Genomic DNA, 24,628 nt, shown 5'->3' on the forward strand with positions numbered 1-24,628 from the left:
GAACAAACACAGTAGGCCGTGTTCGAGAGCTACAGTATAATGAATAATAATGAGTAGTACTTATTGATGCAAGGTGATTTGTAGATCAGTGAGTCGGCAGTCGCCTGCAATGCTGGCTGCAATGTTGAACAAGTGCATAGTTAATCTGGCTCATTTGATGTTGATAATTCCTTCTGTCCGTGTTTGAAAGGTGCACTATAAACACACACGATATTTACAAGGCAACTAAAACCAAGGCCAAGAAGTTTTTCTATCTAGATATTTGCTATGTGTTTTGGAGCGGAACAAGTTCAACTCCGTTGTGAAAACAACGCCATAAACACTAATAATGTGCTCGTAAAGTGCATATAATTAATAAAAACTGTTGATGGTGTCCTGGCTGTTCCAAAGTCTGGAGGCAGTTTCAGAGATGAGCTTCCAAGTTTCTCTCTCTCTCGCTTCAAGTTTCTCTCTCTCTAGGATCTGCATGAGAAACGTCTTCAGACAGCATGTGTCCCCCTCATAGCCTGGTTCCTCTCTAGGTTTCTTCCTAGGTTTTGGCCTTTCTAGGGAGTTTTTCCTAGCCACCGTGCTTCTACACCTGCATTCTAGCTGTTTGGGGTTTTAGGCTGGGTTTCTGTACAGCACTTCGAGATATTATCTGATGTACGAAGGGCTATATAAAATAAAATTGATTGATTGATTGATTGATGTGTCTCAGGAATGGGTTCTTAACTTGTATTTGCTTGATTTTGTTTGTTTGTTTATTACATACTGGAACTTCCAATGCAAAACAGAGAAAACAAAAAAAAGAATGAGCGTAAAGGCAGAAAATGCAGGGGAGAGAGTGAAAAGAGACAGAGACAAAGGAAAGAAAGAGAGAGAGATGTTTCTTAGTGACATCATTGTTTTGGAGGATCCCAGACTGTACGATCTCATAGATGGGATGACTCAGAGCACTGATCATCTGAGTGTTATTTTCTGTTTTCCCATGCCCCTTTTCTCCTAGTTATTCACCTCATTCCACCTCCTCCTCTCCTCTTCCATCTCAGGCCTATCCGCCCCCTCATTTCTCCCCCATTCTGTTATTTTTCTCATTCCTTCTCCCTGCTGCACCTTCTCATATTCTACTCCCTTCTCCACAAGACTATCCCTGGCTCAAGGTACACGTCTAACACTAGCCAAGAGAAGGGAGGAGAACTTACCACAACCCAGAGAACTGTATATCTTCCTCTTCTGCTTTTTTCTCTCTCTCTCTCTCTCTCTCTCTCTCTCTCTCTCTCTCTCTCTCTCTCTCTCTCTCTCTCTCTCTCTCACTCCTCCCCCTCTCCCTTGTCTCCTACACACTCAGCAGAAAAGCCTCTCCCTAAATTACCCTGTACACATAAACCAAGCAGGCAGAAAGCAGAAGAAGAAAGGAACTCCACCCTAGTCTAGACCTGTCATGCCAATAGAACCTTCTAAATAAGAGCGCTGACGTTAGAACATCCATACTGCCACATCACCTTACGCAGTGGGCCAGGGTGACCCAAAGTTATGCACTGTTACATAAAACTACACAGCACAAAAAGGGATGGGCAGCAAGAAAATATCTACATACACGTCACACAAAATGACACATCAGCTCAACTAGGGAGGCCCATGGTGCAGTCCTTCACCTGAGGGGGGCAGTGGATTTACCTTTGGAGAGCAGGGAGGGGTGAGAGACGTGTGTCTCCTCTGAACATGCCTGCAGATGGGGACAGTGTATTCCTCCTTCTCCTCTCCTGAACATGGGAGAGCTGTTAACTGGTTCCAGATGTGTGCTGCTTGGAGCAGGTCTGACAGCAGCCAACACACACTCCAGAGCACTGTCAGTGTGCTGAGCGCAGTGGAAATATCAGCTATATAACGTAAAGACCACTTCAAGCCTGACTGTGACTGACCCTTCAGTGCACACGACTGTGCAGAGACACAGAGACAGACAGAGCGCAAGTGGTCTCATCAACCATGGCCAGACTCCAAACTAGCTGGCTCAGACTCACTGACCGTCAGTGTTAGCATTTTGTCTCCCCCCGAAAACCACCAAACAGTGATTGATACAGAATGGAACATAAATATATGCAGTACAAGCAGAGAGTGGACTGGAGTATGTTCACAGAAGGAGATTTGATTGAAATCATGGCCATTAAAATAAATTATAATAATTGGGCCTATTCAATCAAAAGTTTCCGGATGAGGCAAAACAGAATTCTTCCCATGCAACAAGACAGCAATTTAATTTCATAATGTCTGTTAGCAGACTTGTTGAAAGAGATAATAGGCCATAGCACAGTATACACTACAGCATTATATAATGGTCTGTGCAGGCCTATCTATTTCACTTATGAGAGTGAGATTGGATAGAGATCCTACAGAGACGACCCTGAAGGTTCGTATACTGTGGGAAACCCCAGATACTGTATGCTTATTTAACCCCACAGTATGTTTCTGTAGTGATGGTGTTAGCAGAGAGAAATCCCAGTAGGAGGTGAATGAAGGTTTGACAGGTCAGTATCAGGGCCAGTAGCCTGTAGACACCAAATGCAGAACCATAACAACGGAACTGCTTTGCAACCGTGACAGTAAAGTTGTATTCTATTCAATACTCCAGACTACAGAGAGATGGTTGATCTGAACCCTCTGTCCATTGCTCTCGTATCTTTCTGTCTTTCTCTCTCTCTCTGTTCGAAATCAAGTTCTTTCCAGTCAAAATCATTAAGATGATGTGGAACATTAACCATGACTAATGGAGTCAGAGTTTCAAATGGTTCTCCAGAGCATATACAATCACATACAATCATATACAATCACATACATTCACATACAATCATATACAGTCACATACAATCACATACAATCATACAGATAGAGGCCTTAGGAGCCTGTATCCTTTTGGTCACACTGAAATCCACATGATACGAGGGAGCACTGCATTGCTCACTGAACCTTGAAGAATAAAACGTATAAATTACTACCAGATATGGGGTGAATTGCATAAGATTAGATAAATCACTTATTCTCTAGTTGTATAAAAAGCAATTTGCATCTAAAAGCGGCTGTCACTATAATGACAAACACTTAAAAACACTTAGTTGACATTCTTATTCTCATTTGTGTTTTGAACTTATGTTTAAATCAAAACGCTGTGTTTGAAAACCAGCAGAAGAGGACCTACTTATCATTTGAGACTTCCTTAATGTTTGACTGGAGAGGACTCAAAGGGTCTCAAGCATTCTGTCCCCTCCTGTCTTTTCTGGGTGCAGTAAATGACAGCTGGGGCCATTGTAACTGTGTAAAGACTGCCACCTAGTGTCAGCTAAGAGGGAGACGTCTTGGAGAGGAGGCCTTCTCAAATGATAGAAAGTCTGCAGCTGATGGACCTGGTGTAGCTCTGTCCAGCAGATAGCAGAACGGTACCTTGTAGTTGTATGACTCATTAGACAGTGAGGGACAGGGAGAGAGAAGGCATGCACATTTGTGGCCTGCTGGAGGTCATTTTGCAGGGCACTGGCAGTGCACCACCTTGCACAAAGGCGGAGGTAGCGGTCCTGCTGCTGGGTTGTTGCCCTCCTACGGCCTTCTCCACATCTCCTGATGTACTGGCCTGTCTCCTGGTAGCGCCTCCATGCTCTGGACACTACGCTGACAGACACAGCAAACCTTTTTGCCACAGCTCGCATTGATGTGCCATCCTGGATGAACTGCACTACCTGAGCCACTTGTGTGGGTTGTAGACTCCGTCTCATGCTACCACTAGAGTGAGAGCACCGCCAGCATTCAAAAGTGACCAAAACATCAGCCAGGAAGCATAGGAACTGAGAAGTGGTCTGTGGTCACCACCTGCAGAATCACTCTTTTATTGGGGGTGTCTTGCTAATTGCCTATAATTTCCACCTTTTGTCTATTCCATTTGCACAACAGCATGTGAAATTTATTGTCAATCAGTGTTGCTTCCTAAGTGGACAGTTTGATTTCACAGAAGTGTGATTGACTTGGAGTTACATTGTGTTGTTTAAGTGTTCCCTTTATTTTTTTGAGCAGTGTATTTTGTACATACTTTATATCTGGTGTTTGTCATTGAAATTTTACACTGAAAACATTGCTAATTGCATTTAGGGGACACACTGTGAAAGGTCCCTCAACATGAGGGGGAAACAGTCTGATTAAAGACAATCAGCAATGGAAATAGATTAAGTAGAATGGACTTGGGTCTCAATTCCAAATGCAATGCAATGTCAAGCTATACTTTGTGTGTGTGTGTGTGTGTGTTTGTGTGTGTACACGCACGCATGCATGTGTGTGTGATCAGCCTTGTTAACCATTGTTCTAACCAATGGATTCAGGATTCATAACAAAACATCACACTTGTTAGATGCATAGATAGAGGGGTCATTCCATGCAAAGAGTGCCTTTTGAAATTGTGTACCAATATTTAATTTTAAAAGCTTTTTATATTAAATAAAGTGCTCTTTAATACAGACCACATGGAGAATTTACAGTGAAAAATGCAGCATTTTGACATCCCTCAGTGACTTTGAGGAAGATTTCCACCGTCATTTTAAAACCCTAGTTATTTGGTTGCTGTGACAGTGATTTCCAAATTTGGTACTGAAGATTTGTATTTATTTTATGTGATTAGTGATTCATTTACATTTGTCCCTCATTTTAAGGTCAACCTGTCACAAGTGTAGAGAGGAGTAGGCAGGAGGCAGTCGCAGGTTTAGAACTATTGAGTTTATTAAAACACCATATATTAAAGCAGGACAAAACCTAAAGTGCAAAATAATAAACTACTCAGGAAATAGTAGGAGAGATTCCTCTCAGGAAAACAAGCAACATATACAATGACCGACAAAGACAAATGACAGAGGGAGTATATATACAGTGATATGGTGGGGATTGGAACCAGGTGTGTGTAATGATGACGAGACAAGTCCGGGGTTGATGAGTGAAGGGCGTTTGCCAGCAGTATGTTCGGCAGCGGCTAGAAGGCCGGCGACACCGAACGCCTGAGCTGGACAGGAGGGGGAGCTAAATCGCCCCCCCCCAGGCGCCGCAGAGACGTGTTGCGCCGCAGAGAATGGTCTTTTTTTCATTTTTTTTCAAAAGAAACATTGAACACCTAATAGTGATGTCCTAGTGTAAAAGCAGGTGAGCTGGTTCTGTTTTTTGGGGCAATTTTCTGGTGTTTTGTGGTGAGAAACTGAGTGGGTCAAACATAACACGTCAACCCTGTTACCCATAGATAGACATGCTAGAAACGTTTTAACAATTGTAATTAAAAAAATAAAAACGTGCATTCATTTCCCACTTCCTGTTGCACACAACAAGCTTCCATTCACCCTGTCACAAGGGGATTTAGGGCTGATTTTAGATGAAATCATCAACCCTGTTACGGTCAAACATGTCACTTAATTTGGCACTAGGCACTAACTATAGTATTTTTTAAATTTAACCTCTAGGGCTGGGCAAACATGTTTTTTATCAAGTTGAACATGTGTTAATTATGACCGAATGTTAAAATAAAGTGAAATCAATTGTCATTTTGACCAAGTTGCACTTCTCCAAAGGCACCGAATTGGTGGAACCACCCAGCAGCCTATAACAGTGGTTCCCAAACTTGTCTGTTCTGGGCACTACCAAATCACTGTTAAAAGCTCTTGAGGACCACAATTCACAGGTTCGCAATTTTTTGGGTCATTTTTAGCATTGAGTGTAACAAATTAAAGGAGTATTATTGTAAACAATTTACATTGTGTAAAGTAATGTAAATCTTTTCTAATACCATTAATACTCCCAGTTTTTAATATTTTTTTATATATATTTTTTATTAAATAATTAAAATAATCTAAACACCTGCAGTACCCCTGCTAACCACTGTTGGAAGTCACTGACCTATAGTTGAGACAGTCATGAACAGCTTGCTTTTTATTATGACTTCATTTTGTGAAGTTTTTGTTTGTTTTGGTGTTCAGACCTTTTGTCAGTGATTGGCCAACAGTAGGGTTGGGAACTATGGATGGGATTCTTCAGTGAAGTTTCTGCTGTCATTCAACGGTTCAACGAGAGAGAGGGGAGCGCAGCAGCAGCTAGGCCGTATTGTCTGTAGTGCACTGCTAGTTTTCCTGCACATTTTTTGACTTGAGAAGAACTGCACCAAATCTCTTAGCTAGATGTAAAATTGCTTGACTAAGACCTTCTCGACAAAAACATGTAATTAATTACAGATTTCTTGATTTATCTTAGATTAATTCTGACTATTTTAAGGAAATGTTATGGCTAAGTTGTTGCTATGGTGGATCAAGAGGGACAAACAATAGTAATATTGCCGCTTTGTTCTCTTTTTTCAAGCAAAGGTTTTTAGGGAGTAGGCGAGCACAGACGTTGGCTTCATCTAGCTGAGTTCTGCTAGGAACAAACCGAAACTATGCATGCGGATGCCTTAACTCCAAGCAGAGCCATTGCACCTCTATCTGTATAAATCAAAATTATTCTCTGAGGCTACCCGGAACATGTGCCAGTCCGCGTGATCAAAACAATCTTGAAGCGTGGATTCCGATTGGTCAGACCAACGTTGAATGGTCCTTGTCTCGGGTACATCCGGTTTAAGTTTCTGCCTATAGGAGGGGAGAAGAAAAATGGAGTCGTAGTCAGATTTGCCGAACGAAGGGCAGGGCAGGGCCTTGTATGCATCGCGGAAGTTACAGTAGCAGTGATCCAGTGTTTTGCCAGCCCGGGTACTACAATCAATATGCTGATATAATTTAGGTAGCCTTGTTCTCAAATTTGCTTTGTTAAAATCCCCAGCTACAATAAATGCAGCCTCAGGATATACGATTGGAGTTCCTTGAGGGCCGTCATGGAATCGGCTTGAGGGGGGGGGGTGTACACGGCTGTGACAATAACCAATGAGAATTCTCTTGGGAGATAATACAGTCTGCATTTGATTGTAAGGAATTCTAGGTCAGGTGAACAGAAGGACTTGAATTCCTGTATGTTGTTACAATTACACCATCAGTCGTTAATCATGAAACATACACGCCCGCTGTCACGATCGTCTTCGTGAGAGAGAGAGGACCAAGGCGCAGCGTGTGCAAAATACATCTCTTTATTTTGGAAGAGAGAAAAACACAAAAACGAACACTATACACAAACTAACAAAACAACAAACGACCGTGAAGCTAAATAACGTAAGTGCACAGACAAGCAACAAACATTCAACATAGACACACAACATAGAATACCCACCCCAACTCACGCCCTGACCAACTAAACACATACAAAACAACAGAAAACAGGTCAGGAATGTGACACCCGCCCTTCTTCTTTCCGGAGAGATGTTTATTCCTGTTGGCGCAACGCACAAAGAATCCCGGTGGCTGTACTGACTCCGACAGCATGTTCCCAAAGAGCCATGTTTCCATGAAATAGAGTAGGTTACAATCTCGGATGACTCTCTGGAAAGCAACCCTTGCCCTAATTACATCTACCTTGTTATCTAGAGACTGGACATTAGCAAGTAATATACTCGGAAGCGGTGTGTGGTGTGCACGCCTCCGAAGTCTGACCAGAAGGCCGCTCAATCTATCTCTTTTGCGGTGACGTTGTTTTGGGTCAGCCTCTGGAATCAGTTTGAATGCCTTGGGTGGTTCGAACAAAGGATCCGCTTCAGGAAAGTCGTATTCCTGGTCGTAGTGCTGGTAAATTGACGTCGCTCTGATATCCAATAGTTCTTCCCACCTGTATGTAATAACACTTAAGATTTTGTGGGCTAACAATGTAAGAAATAATATATTAAAAAAACGAAATATTGCATAGTTTCCTAAGGACTAGAAACTAGGCGACCCTCTCTGACGGTGCAATCTTGCATGACCAGATAGATCAGATAGGGGAGAGGCGTTGTGTTGTGAGGTGTTATTTTATTCGTTTTTTTAAAGCAAATTTAGCTGTTCGCTGTAAAGAATATTGAGTAATCATCCCCCTGCAGTTGCAAAAATAGGCTTGTCTAGTCATGGTTCTATGCATCACTGTACAGGCCCAAATATGCATGTCTATATGCATACCTACTGTACAACTGCTGGCCCCATGAATTTAATTTCAATAGTCAGTCTCTCACTGTACGTGTTGCCCTTCCCAGTGATTAAACATTTAACACAAATCACCTTTATAGCTTTCATTGAAGCAGGATATTGCCTTGTGAACAGCAATGCCTTAAATAGCCTAATTAACAATTAATTAATTAATTGAGACAGACAGGCAAACAGAGACAGAAAATCTGGTCCTGATAAGGTAGGAAAGCAGGCACGCACGCACGCACGCACGCACACACACACACACACACACACACACACACACACTGTTAGATAGTACCCTGTAGGGATGGAAGCTGTGAATCTTTGGCTTAACGGGCTGGGCGAGTCAGCGATCTCATTAGGAGCAATGGAGCTGTTTAGCAGGCTTACTGAGAGAGCTCCAGTAGGTCAGCTGTGGTCTGGAGCGGTCACTCATTAAGGTCAGGGCCATAGGGAGGAGTGGGAGTGGCCATAAAGAAATACAAATGATTGAATGGAAATATATCCGCCATTTTACACATACTGTACCATGGTCCTGCTTGTAATTCAACATATACAAGAGTTGGTGCAGTTGCTGTATAATTCCAACGTAACCTCCACAAAATGACTGGCAGTTCACATAGAGGTACAGATTAAGACAGTTTGCTACAGCAGGAATATAATCCTGCAGCAACAAGAAATATGAGTTATTATGTGGATTATATAAATAATGGACATTTTTGTAGAGTTGATACATTTTTGATAAGGAAAAATCATAAATTGAAATTACAAACTTCAGAAGCCATTTTAAACCTAAAATACACTACAATTTGTACATGTTCTGCATTACAGGAAAGTTCTCCTGCAACAGGGTGATCAAACTAAGATCCTACATTTGTACCTTGTCTAGAAAGGACATTTCTCCACATGTGCTAGCACTTCTATTCCACAACCATGGGCAAATCAGAATCTATTTATCCTTGCTAGAATCTATATTTCACAGACTTGTGCAATTGCAGTGCAACTGAAGTTACTTCTCCAAAATGTCTAATGTCCAGTGAGTTCTATGTACTCTCTATATATGAGCATCAATTAAGCACAGTTGCTCAATACGTCTTTTCTGGGCCTGCTCAGAGCATACCTGACATAACCTGCTAATAGCTGCTACAGCTGGTGGGGGAGGAGACATGGAGAGGGGGGAGGAAAGTGGCAGAAGAGGGAGGGGAGTGGAAGAAAAACAGGGCAAGGGAGGGAGGAGGGAAAGAAATAGTAGAAGGAAGGGAGAGTGGGAGGGAGGAAGGGAGAGAGAGTGGGAGGGAGGAAGAGAGAGAGAGTGGGAGGGAGGAAGGGAGAGAGAGTGGGAGGGAGGAAGGGAGAGAGAGTGGGAGAGAGGGAGGGGATGTATATTCGGCTCACAGGCTCATGGTAATCTTATTATGAACTTCCTGAGGAGGAGGAGTTGGTGAAAATGGAGATGGAAAAGTGGATGAGGGAGGAGGAGGAGGAGGAGAGAGAGGGGGGAAAGGAGGGCAGAGGTAGCCGCTGGTTGCCCGCTCTCTCAATTGCTTTACTACTACCTACAGTCTTCATCTGCTTTACTATGACGTCCCACGGTGCACAAAATCCTGTCTGCACTCACATGTTTGTGTCACAACTGCAAATCCTACACTTCAATATGCTTATAATAAGACAGCATGAAACACATATTTGTATTAAGTTGGCCTTTTACTTAACCACATGATTTAAGGAGTGGTCTTGAGGGCAAGCTGTCATCCACTTGCAGTGTCTTAGTGTCAAAGCTAATCTAGTTGGCTGTATCATATGGATGGTCTCCTAAGCCTGACATGGAGTCACCTATAGAAATAATCTGCTCTCTTATACAGCTACATCATGTCTCTATTTGTAATGTACACAAAAGCTGTGTGATATGTAGCCTATTGTGCATTAGATGAATCCTTAAACAGATACAGTTTTACTATGTTGCTTTGCATTGATTAATATTGCATGCATTTCATTATATTCTATGGCAAGATTCTTTGGAGGACAAACAGAAACTAACTCATAGTGAAATTGCATTGGTAGCTGATAGAGGATTGACAATTATCTCTTGTTACTGTAAGTCTTCAAAGAGACTTTTGTTATTCTGGGTCAAATCAGCCTCTATAAACCAATCAGATCACTCAACTGCCCTCCCTCTTCCCTCCTGTGTGAACGTGACTATGTATAACCTGAGCCGGAAGCGTATAGCTGCACTCTGACCCCTAACCTATTACCTCTACGACTAAGTCTCAGAGTATGGCACATATGTTAGTCCTGTGTTGCACCCCTTTTCCCAGACGTTGCCCACCATCTTCCTAAATCCATTATGATTCTGGGGTAAAACGGTTAGTTTGGAGGTGAGGGTAGGCCAATGTGATGAATTTCTTGAGTCATTTCAATGGTCGATTCTAACATGAGCCGTTTGTAAGTCTGACAAAGTAACCATACAGAAATGGTGGATTGAAATTGCAGCCACTCTTTCTGCATGGACTATATTCCAGATACTATCTCAAATAACTAATCTAAAAAACACTGTGTAACTGTGTGTCCGAATTTTACTAATCAAACTATTTTCCATTCTGTTTCTGGATTGAGACCTATTTTTCAGAGAGGTGTAGGATTATCAGTATTCTCTTTCACCACCTCTCCTCTCACACACACCTCTCTTTTCAACAGGCCAGCCCAGGAGAAAAGTGGGTGGTTTCATAGCGCGACTGTGCAAAGGTTTATTTTTCAGGTCACTGTTTATAGACCCAAAATGGCTGTGCCCTCTGTGGCAGTAAAATAGTGGTTTTACAATGCAGAGCCTGCACAGGTCCAGGTCACATGTCATTTGGCAGGGTGGTCCTTCCTTCCTTGTTTCTGCCAATAAGTTGTAATTGTAACTGTAACACTGTATAAAAGAGCAAGTTAGGTTAATAGTCATGGGAAAAAACACAGGCCTACTAGAAACAATAGTATGAGCTGTGTGTGTGTGTGTGTGTGTGTGTGTGTGTGTGTGTGTGTGTGTGTGTGTGTGTGTGTGTGTGTGTGTGTGTGTGTGTGTGTGTGTGTGTGTGTGTGTGTGTGTGTGTGTGCGCGTGTGTGCGTGTGTGTGTGTGTGTGTGTGTGTGTGTGTGTGTGTGTGTGTGTGTGTGTGTGTGTGTGTGTGTGTGTGTGTGTGTGTGTGCGTGCGTGCATACAATGAGTGTACAAAACATTATAAACACCTGCTATTTCCATGACATAAACTGACCAGGTGAATCCATATGAAAGCTATGATCCCTTATTGATGTCACCTGTTAAATCCACTTCAATCAGTGTAGAAGAAGGGGAGGAGACAGGTTAAAGAAGGATTTTTAAGTATTGAGGCAATTGAGACATGGATTGTGTATGTGTGCCATTCAGAGAGTGAATGGGTGAGCCAAAATATATAAGTGCCTTTGAATTGGGTATGGTAGTAGGTGCCAGGCGCACCGGTTTGTGTCAAAAACTGCAACACTGCTGGGTTTTTAGCAGTCAACAGTTTCCCATACAGTATGTACCAAGAATGATCCAGCCATCTTGACACAACTGTGGGAAGAATTGGAGTCAACATGGGTGCACACCTACAGTATGTGTGTGTGGCTGTGTTTGTATATGTGTGTGTGCTACTGTACATACAGTGTAATCTGCATTAAGCTGGTTTATGAGGTAGTCAACAGTGACGCAGATATGCCAGTGAAGCTCTATCTGATGGGTTCTGAGTGATAAGGAGCCCAACCTGACACTATGGTATATAGCTTACATACTGTACCATTACTCAGAGTACTGTTACTATACACACACCTAATACACCTTGCATTGACTTTAGCACTGTGATTCCAACACTTACTTTTTGAAGAAGGTTGTACATGCAATGTTCATGTCATGTGCTGGCTCCATAGTTGAATGCACTTCTTCTTATGGCTGCAAGCCCGACGTCGGTACACTTATGACAACAGCCAGCTCAAATGCAGGGCGCGAAATTCAAAATATATTTTTTTGAAATATTTAACTTTCACACATTAACAAGTCCAATACAGCAATTGAAAGATAAACATCTTGTGAATCCAGTCAACATGTCCGATTTTTTAAATGTTTTACAGCGAAAACACCACGTATATTTATGTTAGCTCACCACCAAATACAAAAAAGGACAGACATTTTTCACAGCACAGGTAGCATGCACAAAACCAACCTAACTAACCAAGAACCAACCAAACTAACCAAGAAACAACTTCATCAGATGACAGTCTTATAACATGTTACACAATAAATCTATGTTTTGTTCGAAAAATGTGCATATTTGAGCTATAAATCAGTTTTACATTGCAGCTACCATCACAGCTACCGTCACAAATAGCACCGAAGCAGCCAGAGTAATTACAGACACCAACGTGGAATACCTAAATACTCATCATAAAACATTTCTGAAAAATACATGGTGTACAGCAAATGAAAGACAAGCATCTTGTGAATCCAGCCAATATTTCCGATTTCTTAAGTGTTTTACAGCGAAAACACAATATAGCGTTATATTAGCTTACCACAATAGCCAGAAACACAAGCCATTTACCAGCAGCAAAAGTTAGCGATCGTAACAAACCAGCAAAAGATATATAATTTTTGACTAACCTTGATAAGCTTCATCAGATGACAGTCCTATAACATCAGGTTATACATACACTTATGTTTTGTTCGAAAATGTGCATATTTAGAGCTGAAATCAGTGGTTATACATTGTGCTAACGTAGCATCTTTTTCCCATTATGTCCGGATATTTTTATGACAATCACCTATTCTGACCAAATAACTATTCATAAACGTTACTAAAAAATACATGTTGTATAGGAAATGATAGATACACTAGTTCTTAATGCAATCGCCGTGTTAGAATTCTAAAAATAACTTCATTACGAAATCCAGCTTACGTTATAGTGAGAGAGTGCCCAAAATCTGGGCGCAAACTACTAGTACACATGTACGACAGATATATGAAATAACATCATAAAATGGGTCCTACTTTTGATGATCTTCCATCAGAATGTTGTACAAGGGGTCCTTTGTCGGGATCAATCGTTGTTCGGTTTTAGAATGGCATTTTCCCCTCTTGAATTAGCAAGCACACTAGCTAAGTGGCGCGAGGCTCTCCATCGTCAACAAACACAGACAAAGCAACACGCCTAACGTCCCGAAAAAAATTAAATAATCTAATAAAACTATATTGAAAAAACATACTTTACGATGATATTGTCACATTTATTAAATAAAATCAAAGCCGGAGATATTAGTCGTCTATAACGACAGCTTTTCAGAAGGCAATACCAGGTCCCTTCTCGCGCGCTCCAGAAAACAGGAAACTGGTGACACGTCATGCCAAGAGCTTTTATTCGACCCCAGATCAAGTAAGTTATACACTCCATTTCTTCTCTCACTGCCTGTCGACATCTAGTGGAAGACGTATGAAGTGCATGTATACTAATAAATATCAAGGACATTTATAGGCAGGCCCTAGAACAGAGCATCGATTTCAGATTTTCCACTTCCTGTCAGGAAGTTTGCTGCAAAATGAGTTCTGTTTTACTCACAGATATAATTCAAACGGTTTTAGAAACTAGAGAGTATTTTCTATCCAATAGTAATAATAATATGCATATTGTACGAGCAAGAATTGAGTACGAGGCCGTTTGAAATGGGCACCTTTTATCCAGGCTACTCAATACTGCCCCTGCAGCCCAAAGAAGTTATTTTAAGTTGCTCTGTATAAAAGTCTGCAATATTACTATAATATAAACATGTTAAATTTAAATGAGAAAGAGAGAGAGAGGTGTTGCTCTTGCCACCCCTAGATAGTGATATATGCAAGGATCTAGCATAGCCTAATTTAGATTTAAGAAAAGATGAATATGAGTGACTGATAGTTAACATGAATATTTGTATTTGTATAAATAACATGTATCTCCATATCTGATATAATTTCTACACATCATTAACGGTACTCTCTGTGACACATGTGAAGGGTATAACAACACATGTATGTGGCTGTAGTAGTGAATCATTGGGGTGTAAAATGACTGTGAAAAGCATATATTGAAAAACTTTGCAAAAGGTGTTGCATCTATAAAACCAGCGTTGGTCTGCAAGTGTCCATGTAGATTTAGCCTGTAGTGACAGATATATAATCAGGGTTCCTTCTGCCAATATGACATGAGGGGTGAAATGCAAAACTGACCTCATATCAGCATATGGGACAACTTAATTCGCTCTACAGGTAGCTAGGAATGTACCGATTACAGCGATTGATGGAACGAGCTGCCACTCAAACTAACCCGCCCCGCCATTCCTTTGCTGGGGAAAGCATACTCGTCAGAAGCTCTCATCTGTAGCGCGAGTCCTCTGTGGCATGACGCACTGCCGTCAAGCGAAAAACTGGCAAAATGTAACAGGCAAGTAGAAGCCATAGACCATTTTCTGTGAATGATAGGTGAATAAAGTGTATAGGAATACGCATTTCGTGGGTTAAATCTGATGCGTAAAATAGAAGCAGAGGAGAAATACCAAGATCCGTGAAATCTTCTGCGCGTAAAAGTGAAAGGGAAATCAACTTTGGGAGGTGCAAAAATGTTTTTGAGTCGAACAGAAAAGGCGCATTGAGAAAGTGCAAGACGCTATTCTGTATTGATGATCATCGACAGGCGCACATTTAAGCGACGGCGACACAGACGGAAGAGAAAGCGCACAGTGAGGTAAGGAATACAGGATAGTGTGTGAACCCGACGGCTGGACAAGCCCTTTAGACCTGCTCAGCAATCGAATAATATCCCCACTGAACTTGGGGAAAGGGAAGACAATGGACAGCTAGCTTTACGCAGGACAACTGGCTGACCATATGCCTCATCTCCGCTACAAGCAACCGAGAAGTGAAACTACACGTATGCTGTGTTTAAATGAGAGATGCTTCGTCTTGTTATGGTAAACAACGTTATCTAAAGGACGGTGATAAAGATACGTTATCTAAAGGTCGGTTATACAGATAAATACAGCCAGCTAATGTGGCCAAAGCACTCTGTCAATCTACCCCAGCGGCAACACGGCCGCTTTATCTCACAGCGAAGCAGGAGACGAAAGGACACTTTTAGCGTTTACATTTTCATATCTACCTCTTACCAATATGGGCGAGAAAGTCGACTCGAGTCGATCGACTCCGGTGGAAGGCTGTCTGGTGGACGGGGAGAGCAGAAACTTCAGCGTGCTCAATTGGGAACAAGTGCAGCGCCTGGACGTCATCCTGGCTGGGTCCATCCCCATCCACGGCCGCTGGAACTTCCCCACCCTGGAGATAAAACCGCGGGACATCGTCAAAGTGGTCCGGTGTCGCATGGAGGAGAAACGGATACATGTCCGAGAGGTCCGTCTGAACGGTTCCGCGGCCAGCCATGTTCTACATGAGGACAGCGGGTTAGGATGGAAGGATCTGGACTTGATATTCTGTGCTGACCTGAAAGGCGAGATGGAGTTCCAGACGGTGAAGGATATAGTTCTGGGCGCTCTGCTAGACTTCTTACCCGAGGGAGTGAACAAGGACAAGATAACGCCAGTGACCTTAAAGGTAACATAACTTTTATTTTCATTTGACATTATCATTTGACATTTGACATTCATAATGCAGGTTTATGTAGTTTATTACGCACCAATTTAGGAGCGCAAATGTTTCTATATTCATTGCAAGCGTCGTATCAAGACTTGGATTCTAATGCAACCAGTGAAAGTTATGCACAAGAATGATAATGCATTTCGATTACACGTTACTTTCATATCTTCATTCCATCTCAAAGTGCTTACTGCAATACATTATGCACCATACAGCAGTCAATCAATTACAGTTATGCCAATCTGCACAGTATCAACATTAACTTATTTACAAAATGGTGCATTCAGTATTCTTCCCTGCATCACATTCTAAGCTGCATGGTGATAGGGCTGCAGATAGTAGAAACAGTGGTTTCCACTACAAAGAGGATTCACACTAATCCAATCGGAAGGGGAGCCGCATTAATGGTCGCTTCTCAGTTACATGGATACGTACTTACGCATGACCCAGCGCAGGGGGGAGAGGATTACCCTCCCTTCAATGCAAAACATATACAGTACCAGTCAAAAGTTTAGACACACCTACTCATAATTCCATGTGTGTTATTTCATAGCTTTTCTTTATTTTTACTGTTTTCTACATTGTAGAGTAATAGTGAAGACATCAAAACCATCAAAACTAAATAATGCGCATGGAATTATGTAGTAACCAAAAAAGTGTTTAACAAATCAAAATATATTTTATATTTGAGATTCTTCACAACAGCCACCCGTTGACATGATGACAGCTTTGCACACTCTTGGCATTCTATCAACCAGCTTCATGAGGTAGTCACCTGGAATGCATTTAAGTTAACAGGTGTCCCTTGTTAAAAGTTCATTTGTGGAATGTCTTTCCTTCTTAATGTATTTGAGCCAGTCAGTTGTGTTGTGACAAGTTAGGGGTGGTAAACAGAAGATAGCCCTATTTGGTAAAAGACCAAGTCCATAATATGGCAAGAACAGCCTAAATAAGCAAAGCGAAACGACATTCCATCATTACTTTAAGACATGAAGGTCAGTGGAAAATTTCAAGAACTTTAAAATTTTCTTCAAGTGCAGTTGCAAAAACCATCAAGCGCTATGATGAAACTGGCTCTCATGAGGACCGCCACAGGAAAGGAAGACCCAGAGTTACCTCTGCTGCAGAGGATAAGTTCATTAGAGTTACCAGCCTCAGAAATTGCAGCCAAAATAAATATGTAAAAGACACAACTCAACATCAATTGTTCAGAGGAGACGGCATGGATCAGGCCTTCATGATCGAATTGCTGCAAAGAAACCACTACTAAAGGACACCAATAAGAAGAAGAGACTTGGCTTGGGCCAAGAAACACGGGCAATGGACATTAGACTGGTGGAAATCTGTCCTTTGGTCTGATGAGTCCAAATTTGAGATTTTTGGTTCCAACCGCCGTGTCTTTGTGAGACGCATTGTAGGGGAACAGATGATCTCTGCATGTGTGGTTCCCACCGTGAAGCATGGAGGAGGAGGTGTAATAGTGTGGGGATGCTTGCTGGTCACACTGTCTGTGATTTATTTTGAATTCAAGTCACACTTAACCAGCATGGCAACCACAGCATTCTGCAGTGATACACCATCCCATCTGGTTTATGCTTAGTGGGAATATCATTTTTTTTTTCAACAGGACAATGACACGCCACACCTCCAGGCTGTGTAATGGCTATTTGACCAAGAAGGAGAGTGATGGAGTGCTGCATCAGATGACCTGGCCTCCACAATCACCCGACCTCAACCCAATTGAGGTGGTTTGGGATGAGTTTGACTGCAGAGTGAATTAAAAACAGCCAACAAGTGCTCAGCATATGTGAGAACTCCTTCAAGACTGTTGGAAAAGCATTCCAGGTGAAGCTGGTTGAGGGAATGCCAAGCGTGTATAAAGCTGTAATCATACTTTGAAGAATCTAAAATCTAAAATATATTTTGATTTGTTTAACACTTTTTTTGGTTATTTCATAGTTTTGATGTCTTTACTATTATTCTACAATGTGGAAAACACTAAAAAAATAAAGAAAAATCCTTGATTGAGTAGGGGTGCCCAAACTTTTGACTGGTACTGTAGATTAATTGAATATTGAACAGAAAGTAAAAATGACACCAGAAAATCATCTACCACACTCAAATGAACCCCTGACATACTTTATTTCTTAATATACTGTATTATTACTCCCCGTCACCAGACACATTGCCAGACCTAGATACAGAGGATGATACATGTACTGAGAATAAATGCAGAAATGCACCATGAGACATAATAAACACTTTAATCTATTAACATGTTTGGTTAAATTATGATGAATATGCTGATAATTCTATACAATGAAACATTTAATTTATGTATTTAATGTACAGGTGTAGGATCTTAATTTGATCGCCCTGTAGCAGGAGCACTTTCCTGCAATGTGGGATATTTTAAATGTGTAGTCTAATTGTAGTTTAAAATGTCTTCTGAAGTTTGACATTTCCACTTTTTTTTCCCTTACAAAAAATGTATCAACCCCTACAATAATATCCATTAATTATAATCCACATAATAATTCAAATTTCCTCTTGCTAGCAAACTGGCTCAAATTAATATCCTACATCTGTATCTAATCATTCATTTATTAACGACCTATTACCATAGACAAAACATGTAGATGTAGAGATGTCAGATGTGTGACTAAGACATGTTTTTTTATGTCTGTGTTGTTGTGTTTTCAGGAGGCCTATGTGCAGAAGATGGTGAAAGTATGTAATGACTCAGACCGCTGGAGCCTCATCTCCCTCTCCAACAACAAAGGCAAGAATGTGGAGCTCAAGTTTGTGGACTCTCTGCGTCGCCAGTTTGAGTTCAGTGTGGACTCCTTCCAGATTCGCCTGGACTCCCTTCTCCTCTTCTACGAGTGCTCCGAGCACCCCATGGCTGACACCTTCCACCCCACCATCCTGGGAGAAAGTGTCTACGGGGATTTCCCCGCGGCCCTCGACCATCTACGCAAACGCCTCATCTGCACGAGGAACCCTGAGGAGATTCGTGGTGGTGGTCTTCTGAAATATTGCCATCTGCTGGTCCGGGGTTTCTGCGCCGCTTCCGGAACCGAAATGAAAATTCTGCAACGCTACATGTGCTCCAGGTTCTTCATAGACTTCCCAGAGCTGGGCGAGCAGAGGAGGAAGCTGGAATCCTACCTCCAGAACCACTTTGTGGGTCTCGAAGACAGGAAATACGACTATCTGGCCACTCTGCATGGGGTAGTGCAGGAGAGCACAGTGTGCCTGATGGGCCACGAGAGGAGACAGACACTGGGCCTCATCTCCTCCCTGGCCCTTCGGGTCCTTGCAGAGCAGAATGTCATCCCTAACACGGCCAACGTCACCTGCTACTACCAGCCTGCCCCTTATGTGGCCGACAGCAACTTCAGCAACTACTACGTTGCCCAGGTGCAGCCTGTTTACCCTTACTACCCCCCTCCACAGTACTTCCATCAACAGTACCCCCCTCAGCAATACCCCCATCCACACCAACCGCCTCCCCACCACCCCATGTACACTGCATGGATGCCCTGCAACTGAGTGTGAGATAGTGGACACACACAGTCACTTATGGAACAATGGAATTCTCATCCTAACTAATGAACGGATCACAGGATGATGGTGGTTCCTCTCTTTATTCAAACAGAGACTCAAAGAGAGGCATATTTTTGCTTTGGCTGTGAGCAGGATGGAGAGGAGAGAAGAAGAGAGGCCACTTGGATGTGGTCTGATCCTGGAGAGAAGGCCTTCCTCCAAGGCAGAAAGCCAGAGGTGGAGGAGAGGAGGGCAAAAGGGAGGGGAGAAGGCTGACCTAAGATGAGGCTGAGGTTGAACCCAGGAGGCCAGTTTGTCCGTGGCGACTAGCCAGTCCTAGGAGACCAGGCTAAACACCTTACTGGACAACCAAGCACCACCACAGAGTGACAGAGATAGGAACATTCGGCTTAGGGCTGAATACTACCACTGTTGATGATGCAGTGAAATTATGTATGTAACCAACGTGTTAGTGGTTATGTTTTGGCAAGCAATGGCTTGAATTTGAGACTCACTCTTAAATATACACCCATCTACAGTATACTCCATAACACTCATACATGCATAAAAACACAGACACACTCTCACACACCATACAGTGCATACATAAGACATGTACAGTACATAGGCAAACACTGAGTGTATTGTGTAGGAAAGTGAGAGAATTCAGGAAGATGTGGACACGTCCTGATTGGCTACCTTTTTCTGACCAGTGAAAATAACAAGTAAGGCTTACCCCAGACAATGCAAAAGAAGAACTGGACATTGTTTACAAACCAAAGATCTATCTTTTAGAGACCCACATTTTGGCTGATCAAGGAGAAAAAGAAGAAAAAGCAACAAAAAAATGCAATATGTTGATGTGAATATTTTTGCTTTAAGTGCCTACATGTCTAAAAGGAAGAAACAGGTTTTTGTGAATATTTTGTGAATAAACCCAGACTTGTTCATTTTAGACAAAGGACCATGAACCTTTTTAAGGATGATGATGGTGTGTTACTTGTGTAAATGAATGTTTTTTAGACCAGAGAGGGACACAATGTGAACTGTTATTGTAGTAGAGGAACAAGGTTTGTGTCTCATATCTCCCAAAATTCTAATTGGATGACGAGAGAGGGAGAAGAGTTATAGTGTGAGAGAGAAAGGAAGGAGAAGGTGAGAGAGGGTCCTGAGTGAGGAGGTTACAAGGAGAGAGGATTAGAGTATGAGTCAAGCCTTTAAACTCCTGCAAACGTGTAGTGTCTGGTGACAGGCCTGTAAACTCTTGCACACTACAAGTGTGTAGTAGTTTACAGGCCTGACTCGTACTGTTAGAGAGTGTTTTTACCAGTAGAGAGAGGGGTCTGAAAGTGTTGCTTGAGAGATGTATTTGTGATATTTCAGTGTGTGTGTGTATGGGCAGTATATGTTTGGGTTCAAAAGGTGGAAATTGTCCTTCTTTGATGTATTCTTCTTTGTTACATTTCTGGTGGGCTTTTTGTGATGAATTTACATGTGGGATATGAGAAAGGGGGAGGGTTCAAGCCTGTTATTTTTAAGTAATAAAACCTAAAATAATGAACGAAAGGTAAAGGTTAAGACAAGGATAATAACTAAGTTAATGTATCAATAATGGTTGTTTTTTGTTCCCTTATGAAGATACCAGGTGTAAACTTTGAGTAAGTCTACCCCGATCAATGCGACATCTCACATCCTTCTATTAAACCTGTTCTCAGATCTCATATTTTTCTATCAATCTCTCTATTTTTGTACATGTTGTTCGGCTCATGCCATAGTCTTGTTGATTGCCACGTTCCAAGAGGTTGTAAAGAGTATTAATGCAAGTGCGTATGTGTGTGCGTGTGCGTGTGCGTGTGCGTGTGCGTGTGCGTGTGCGTGTGCGTGTGTGTGTGTGTGTGTGTGTGCGTGTGCGTGTGTGTGTGTGTGTGTGTGTGTGTGTGTGTGTGTGTGTGTTTGCATATGTGGGTGAGAGAATGTTATTTCAATGGTGACTCATACACACAACCCACTGGGCACAGACGTCAGTTCAATGTCTAGTTTTGATTTACATTTGGTTGAGTTGTCAACTAACGTCAATTCAGCGTGAAATCAACAAAACATTTCCCCATGTCATTGGATTTAGCTTAAAAGTTGGGTGAAAGTTGAGACAAAATGCCCTCATGTTGATCACTTTTTGCTAATGCAATCCGTTTTTCACTGTGATTCAACATCATCACATAGATTATTTTGGTTAAAATGACGTGGAAACAACGTTGATTCAACCAGTTTTTGCCCAGTGGGAAACTTTTAAATGCAGACTCACTTGTGTCCATGGCATTGCTCATGCAATTTCTTTTGTTTTCTTTCTTTTTTGTTTCAAAACGTTATTCTATAACTAAGAAAGATAATGTCTTTTTTGAGTTTCTCTCAATGTCTTATTGTTGTGTAAATGTCTATTTTGATTGCCAACCAATATGGGATTGGCCAAAAATTTGAAAAGAATGTGTAAACACATTTGTCTAAGATGAATTACTTTATCATTAAGAAGGAAGAAAAAACAGTTATGCACTCCTGTAGTCAAATATGAATTCATTATCTTTTCAGTTTTTCCAAAAGTATAAAGTACAGAATACAGTTGAAGTCGAAGGTTACATGCACCTTAGTCAAAGACATTTAAACTCAGTTTTTCACAATTCCTGACATTTAATCCTAGTAAAAAGTCCCTGTCTTAGGTCAGTTAGGATCACCACTTTATTTTAAGAATGTGAAATGTCAGAATAATGGTAGAGAGAATGATTTATTTCAGTTTTAATTTCTTTCATCACATTCCCAGTGGGTCAGAAGTTTACATACACTCAATTAGTATTTGGTAGCATTGCCTTTAAATAGTTTAACTTGGGTCAAACGTTTCGGGTAGCCTTCCACAAGCTTCCCACAATAAGTTGGGTGAAATTTGGCCCATTTCTCCAGACAGAGCTGGTGTAACTGAGTCAGGTTTTGTAGGCCTCCTTTCTCACACACGCTTTTTCAGTTCTGCCCACAAATGTGCTATAGCATTGAGGTCAGGGCTTTGTGATGGCCACTCCAATACCTTGACTTTGTTGTCCTTAAGCCATTTGGCCACAACTTTGGAAGTATGCTTGTGGTCATTGTCCATTTGGAAGACCCATTTGTGACCAAGCTTTAACTTCCTGACTAATGTCTTGAGATGTTGCTTCAATATATCCACATAATTTCCCTTCCTCATGGTGCCATCTATTTTGTGAAGTGCACCAGTCCCTCCTGCAGCACAGCACCCCCACAACATGATGCTGCCACCCCCGTGCTTCACGGTTGGGATGGTGTTCTTCGGCTTGCAAGCCTCCCTCCCCCGTAGTCTGGCTTTTTATGGCGGTTTTGGAGCAGTGGCTTCTTCCTTGCTGAGCGGCCTTTCAGGTTATGTCGACATAGGACTTGTTTTACTGTGGATATAGATACTGTTGTACCTGTTTCCTCCAGCAACCTTTGCTGGAAGGTCCTTTGCTGTTGTTCTGGGATTGATTTGCACTTTTCGCACAAAAGTACGTTCATCTCTATGAGTCCTTCCTGAGTGGTATGATGGCTGCGTGGTCCCATGGTGTTTATACTTGCATACTATTGTTTGTACAGATGAATGTGGTACTTTCAGGCGTTTGGAAATTGCTCCCAAGGATGAACCAGATTTGTGGAGGTCTACAATTTTTTTTCTGAGTTCTTGGCTGATTTCTTTTGATTTTCCCATAATGTCAAGCAAAGAGACACTGAGTTTGAAGGTAGGCCTTGAAATACATCCACAGGTACACCTCCAATTGACTCAAATGATGTCAATTAGCCTATCAGAAGCTCCTAAAGCCTTGACATAATTTTCTGGAATTTTCCAAACTGTTTAAAGGCACAGTCAACTTAGTGTATGTAAACTTCTGACCCACTGGAATTGTGATGCATTGATTTATAAATGAAATAATCTGTCTGTAAACAATTGTTGGAAAATGACTTGTGTCATGCACAAAGTAGATGTCCTAACCGACTTGCCAAAACTATAGTTTGTTAACAATAAATGTGTGGAGTGGTTGAAAAACGAGTTTTAATGACTCCAACCTAAGTGTATGTAAACTTACGACTTCAACTGTATATACAGTATTTAAATACTCATAAATTACTGTACTTTCTCATGACTCATGCCCTGAAAGGAAAATCCACTCAAAAACTATATTTTTGATATTCTTTCATTAGTCCACTTATACAGTCCCATTTTCTTTCCATTTCACGAGTCAAGTTTTCAAGATGAAGGATTTTCAAGAAGCAAAGTGTCATTTGCCACATCCTCAGGATGATGCGTTTTGCATCATATCAGGCACTTTGCATCATCATGATGATGTGGCAAGTGACACTGCTTAATATCTTGTAAACTTGACTGCTGACATCCAAAACATTTTGGGTCTGTATTAACATTAATATGCAAATATCGTTTTTTTTATTTGTTTCAAATTTGAGAACATAGAGACATTGACGTCAATACAACATCCCCATTCCCTTATCCACCCAGCCCATCCCTTCCAAACACCAAGGCATCATACAAAGAAACTGCACAAGAACAATGATAGAAACCAAACTAAAGCAAAATAAATAACAAACCATATATTTTTTTTAACAAATAAATAAGATACACAAAAGATAAAATAAAATACAATGAATAAAATTAATTGGTGTCACAATAACAATGGAATCCAATTTACACACTGTAGCCACTGACATATTACATAACTGCGTATACTGAAAAAAAACAATAGAAATTCTCCACTAGCACCTCAAATACCATCTGGCCCATGACAGTGTCCCCCAGTCCTGGCCCCTGGGACATGAGGGGACACACATCCCCGCCTCCGCATCCAACGCACTCGACTCCAGTCAGAAGTTTGGTAATGAGTTGGTAATGTAATGCGTCTGTGTGTAGCTGGTGAGATGAGTCAGGCGCAGGACAGCAGATTTGAGTAATGAAAGTAATTTACTCAATAATATAACAATACACATTGTATAAATACAAGGCCACAAATACGGACCGCAATACAATAAACAATTACTCACAAACAAACATGGGGGAACAGAGGGTTAAATAATGAACAAGTAATTGGGGAATTGAAACCAGGTGTATAAGACAAAGACAAAACAAATGGAAAAGGAAAAGTGGATCGGCGATGGCTAGAAGGCCGGTGACGTTGACCGTCGAACGCCGCCCGAACAAGGAGAGGGACCGACTTCGGCGGAAGTCGTGACAGGTAAATTGAATCAAGTGTGCCGGCGCCATGCAAGTACAAAACCTGCACCCCCTGGGACCCCAGGA

General features: G+C 41.6%; 1 protein-coding gene across 1 annotated transcript; it reads left to right on the forward strand.

Moving 5' to 3' along the window:
- Positions 1 to 14,487: 14,487 nt before the first annotated feature.
- LOC129825216 (terminal nucleotidyltransferase 5A-like) lies at positions 14,488 to 21,067 on the forward strand. Its single transcript, XM_055885127.1, has 2 exons — positions 14,488 to 15,699; positions 18,445 to 21,067. The coding sequence occupies exons 1-2, from the start codon at positions 15,262 to 15,264 to the stop codon at positions 19,294 to 19,296; spliced, it is 1,290 nt and encodes a 429-aa protein (XP_055741102.1). The 5' UTR covers positions 14,488 to 15,261; the 3' UTR covers positions 19,297 to 21,067.
- The last annotated feature ends 3,561 nt before the right edge of the window (positions 21,068 to 24,628 follow it).

The sequence above is a fragment of the Salvelinus fontinalis genome, chromosome 27 (assembly GCF_029448725.1).
Source record: "Salvelinus fontinalis isolate EN_2023a chromosome 27, ASM2944872v1, whole genome shotgun sequence".
In the NCBI taxonomy this organism is placed as follows: domain Eukaryota; kingdom Metazoa; phylum Chordata; class Actinopteri; order Salmoniformes; family Salmonidae; genus Salvelinus; species Salvelinus fontinalis.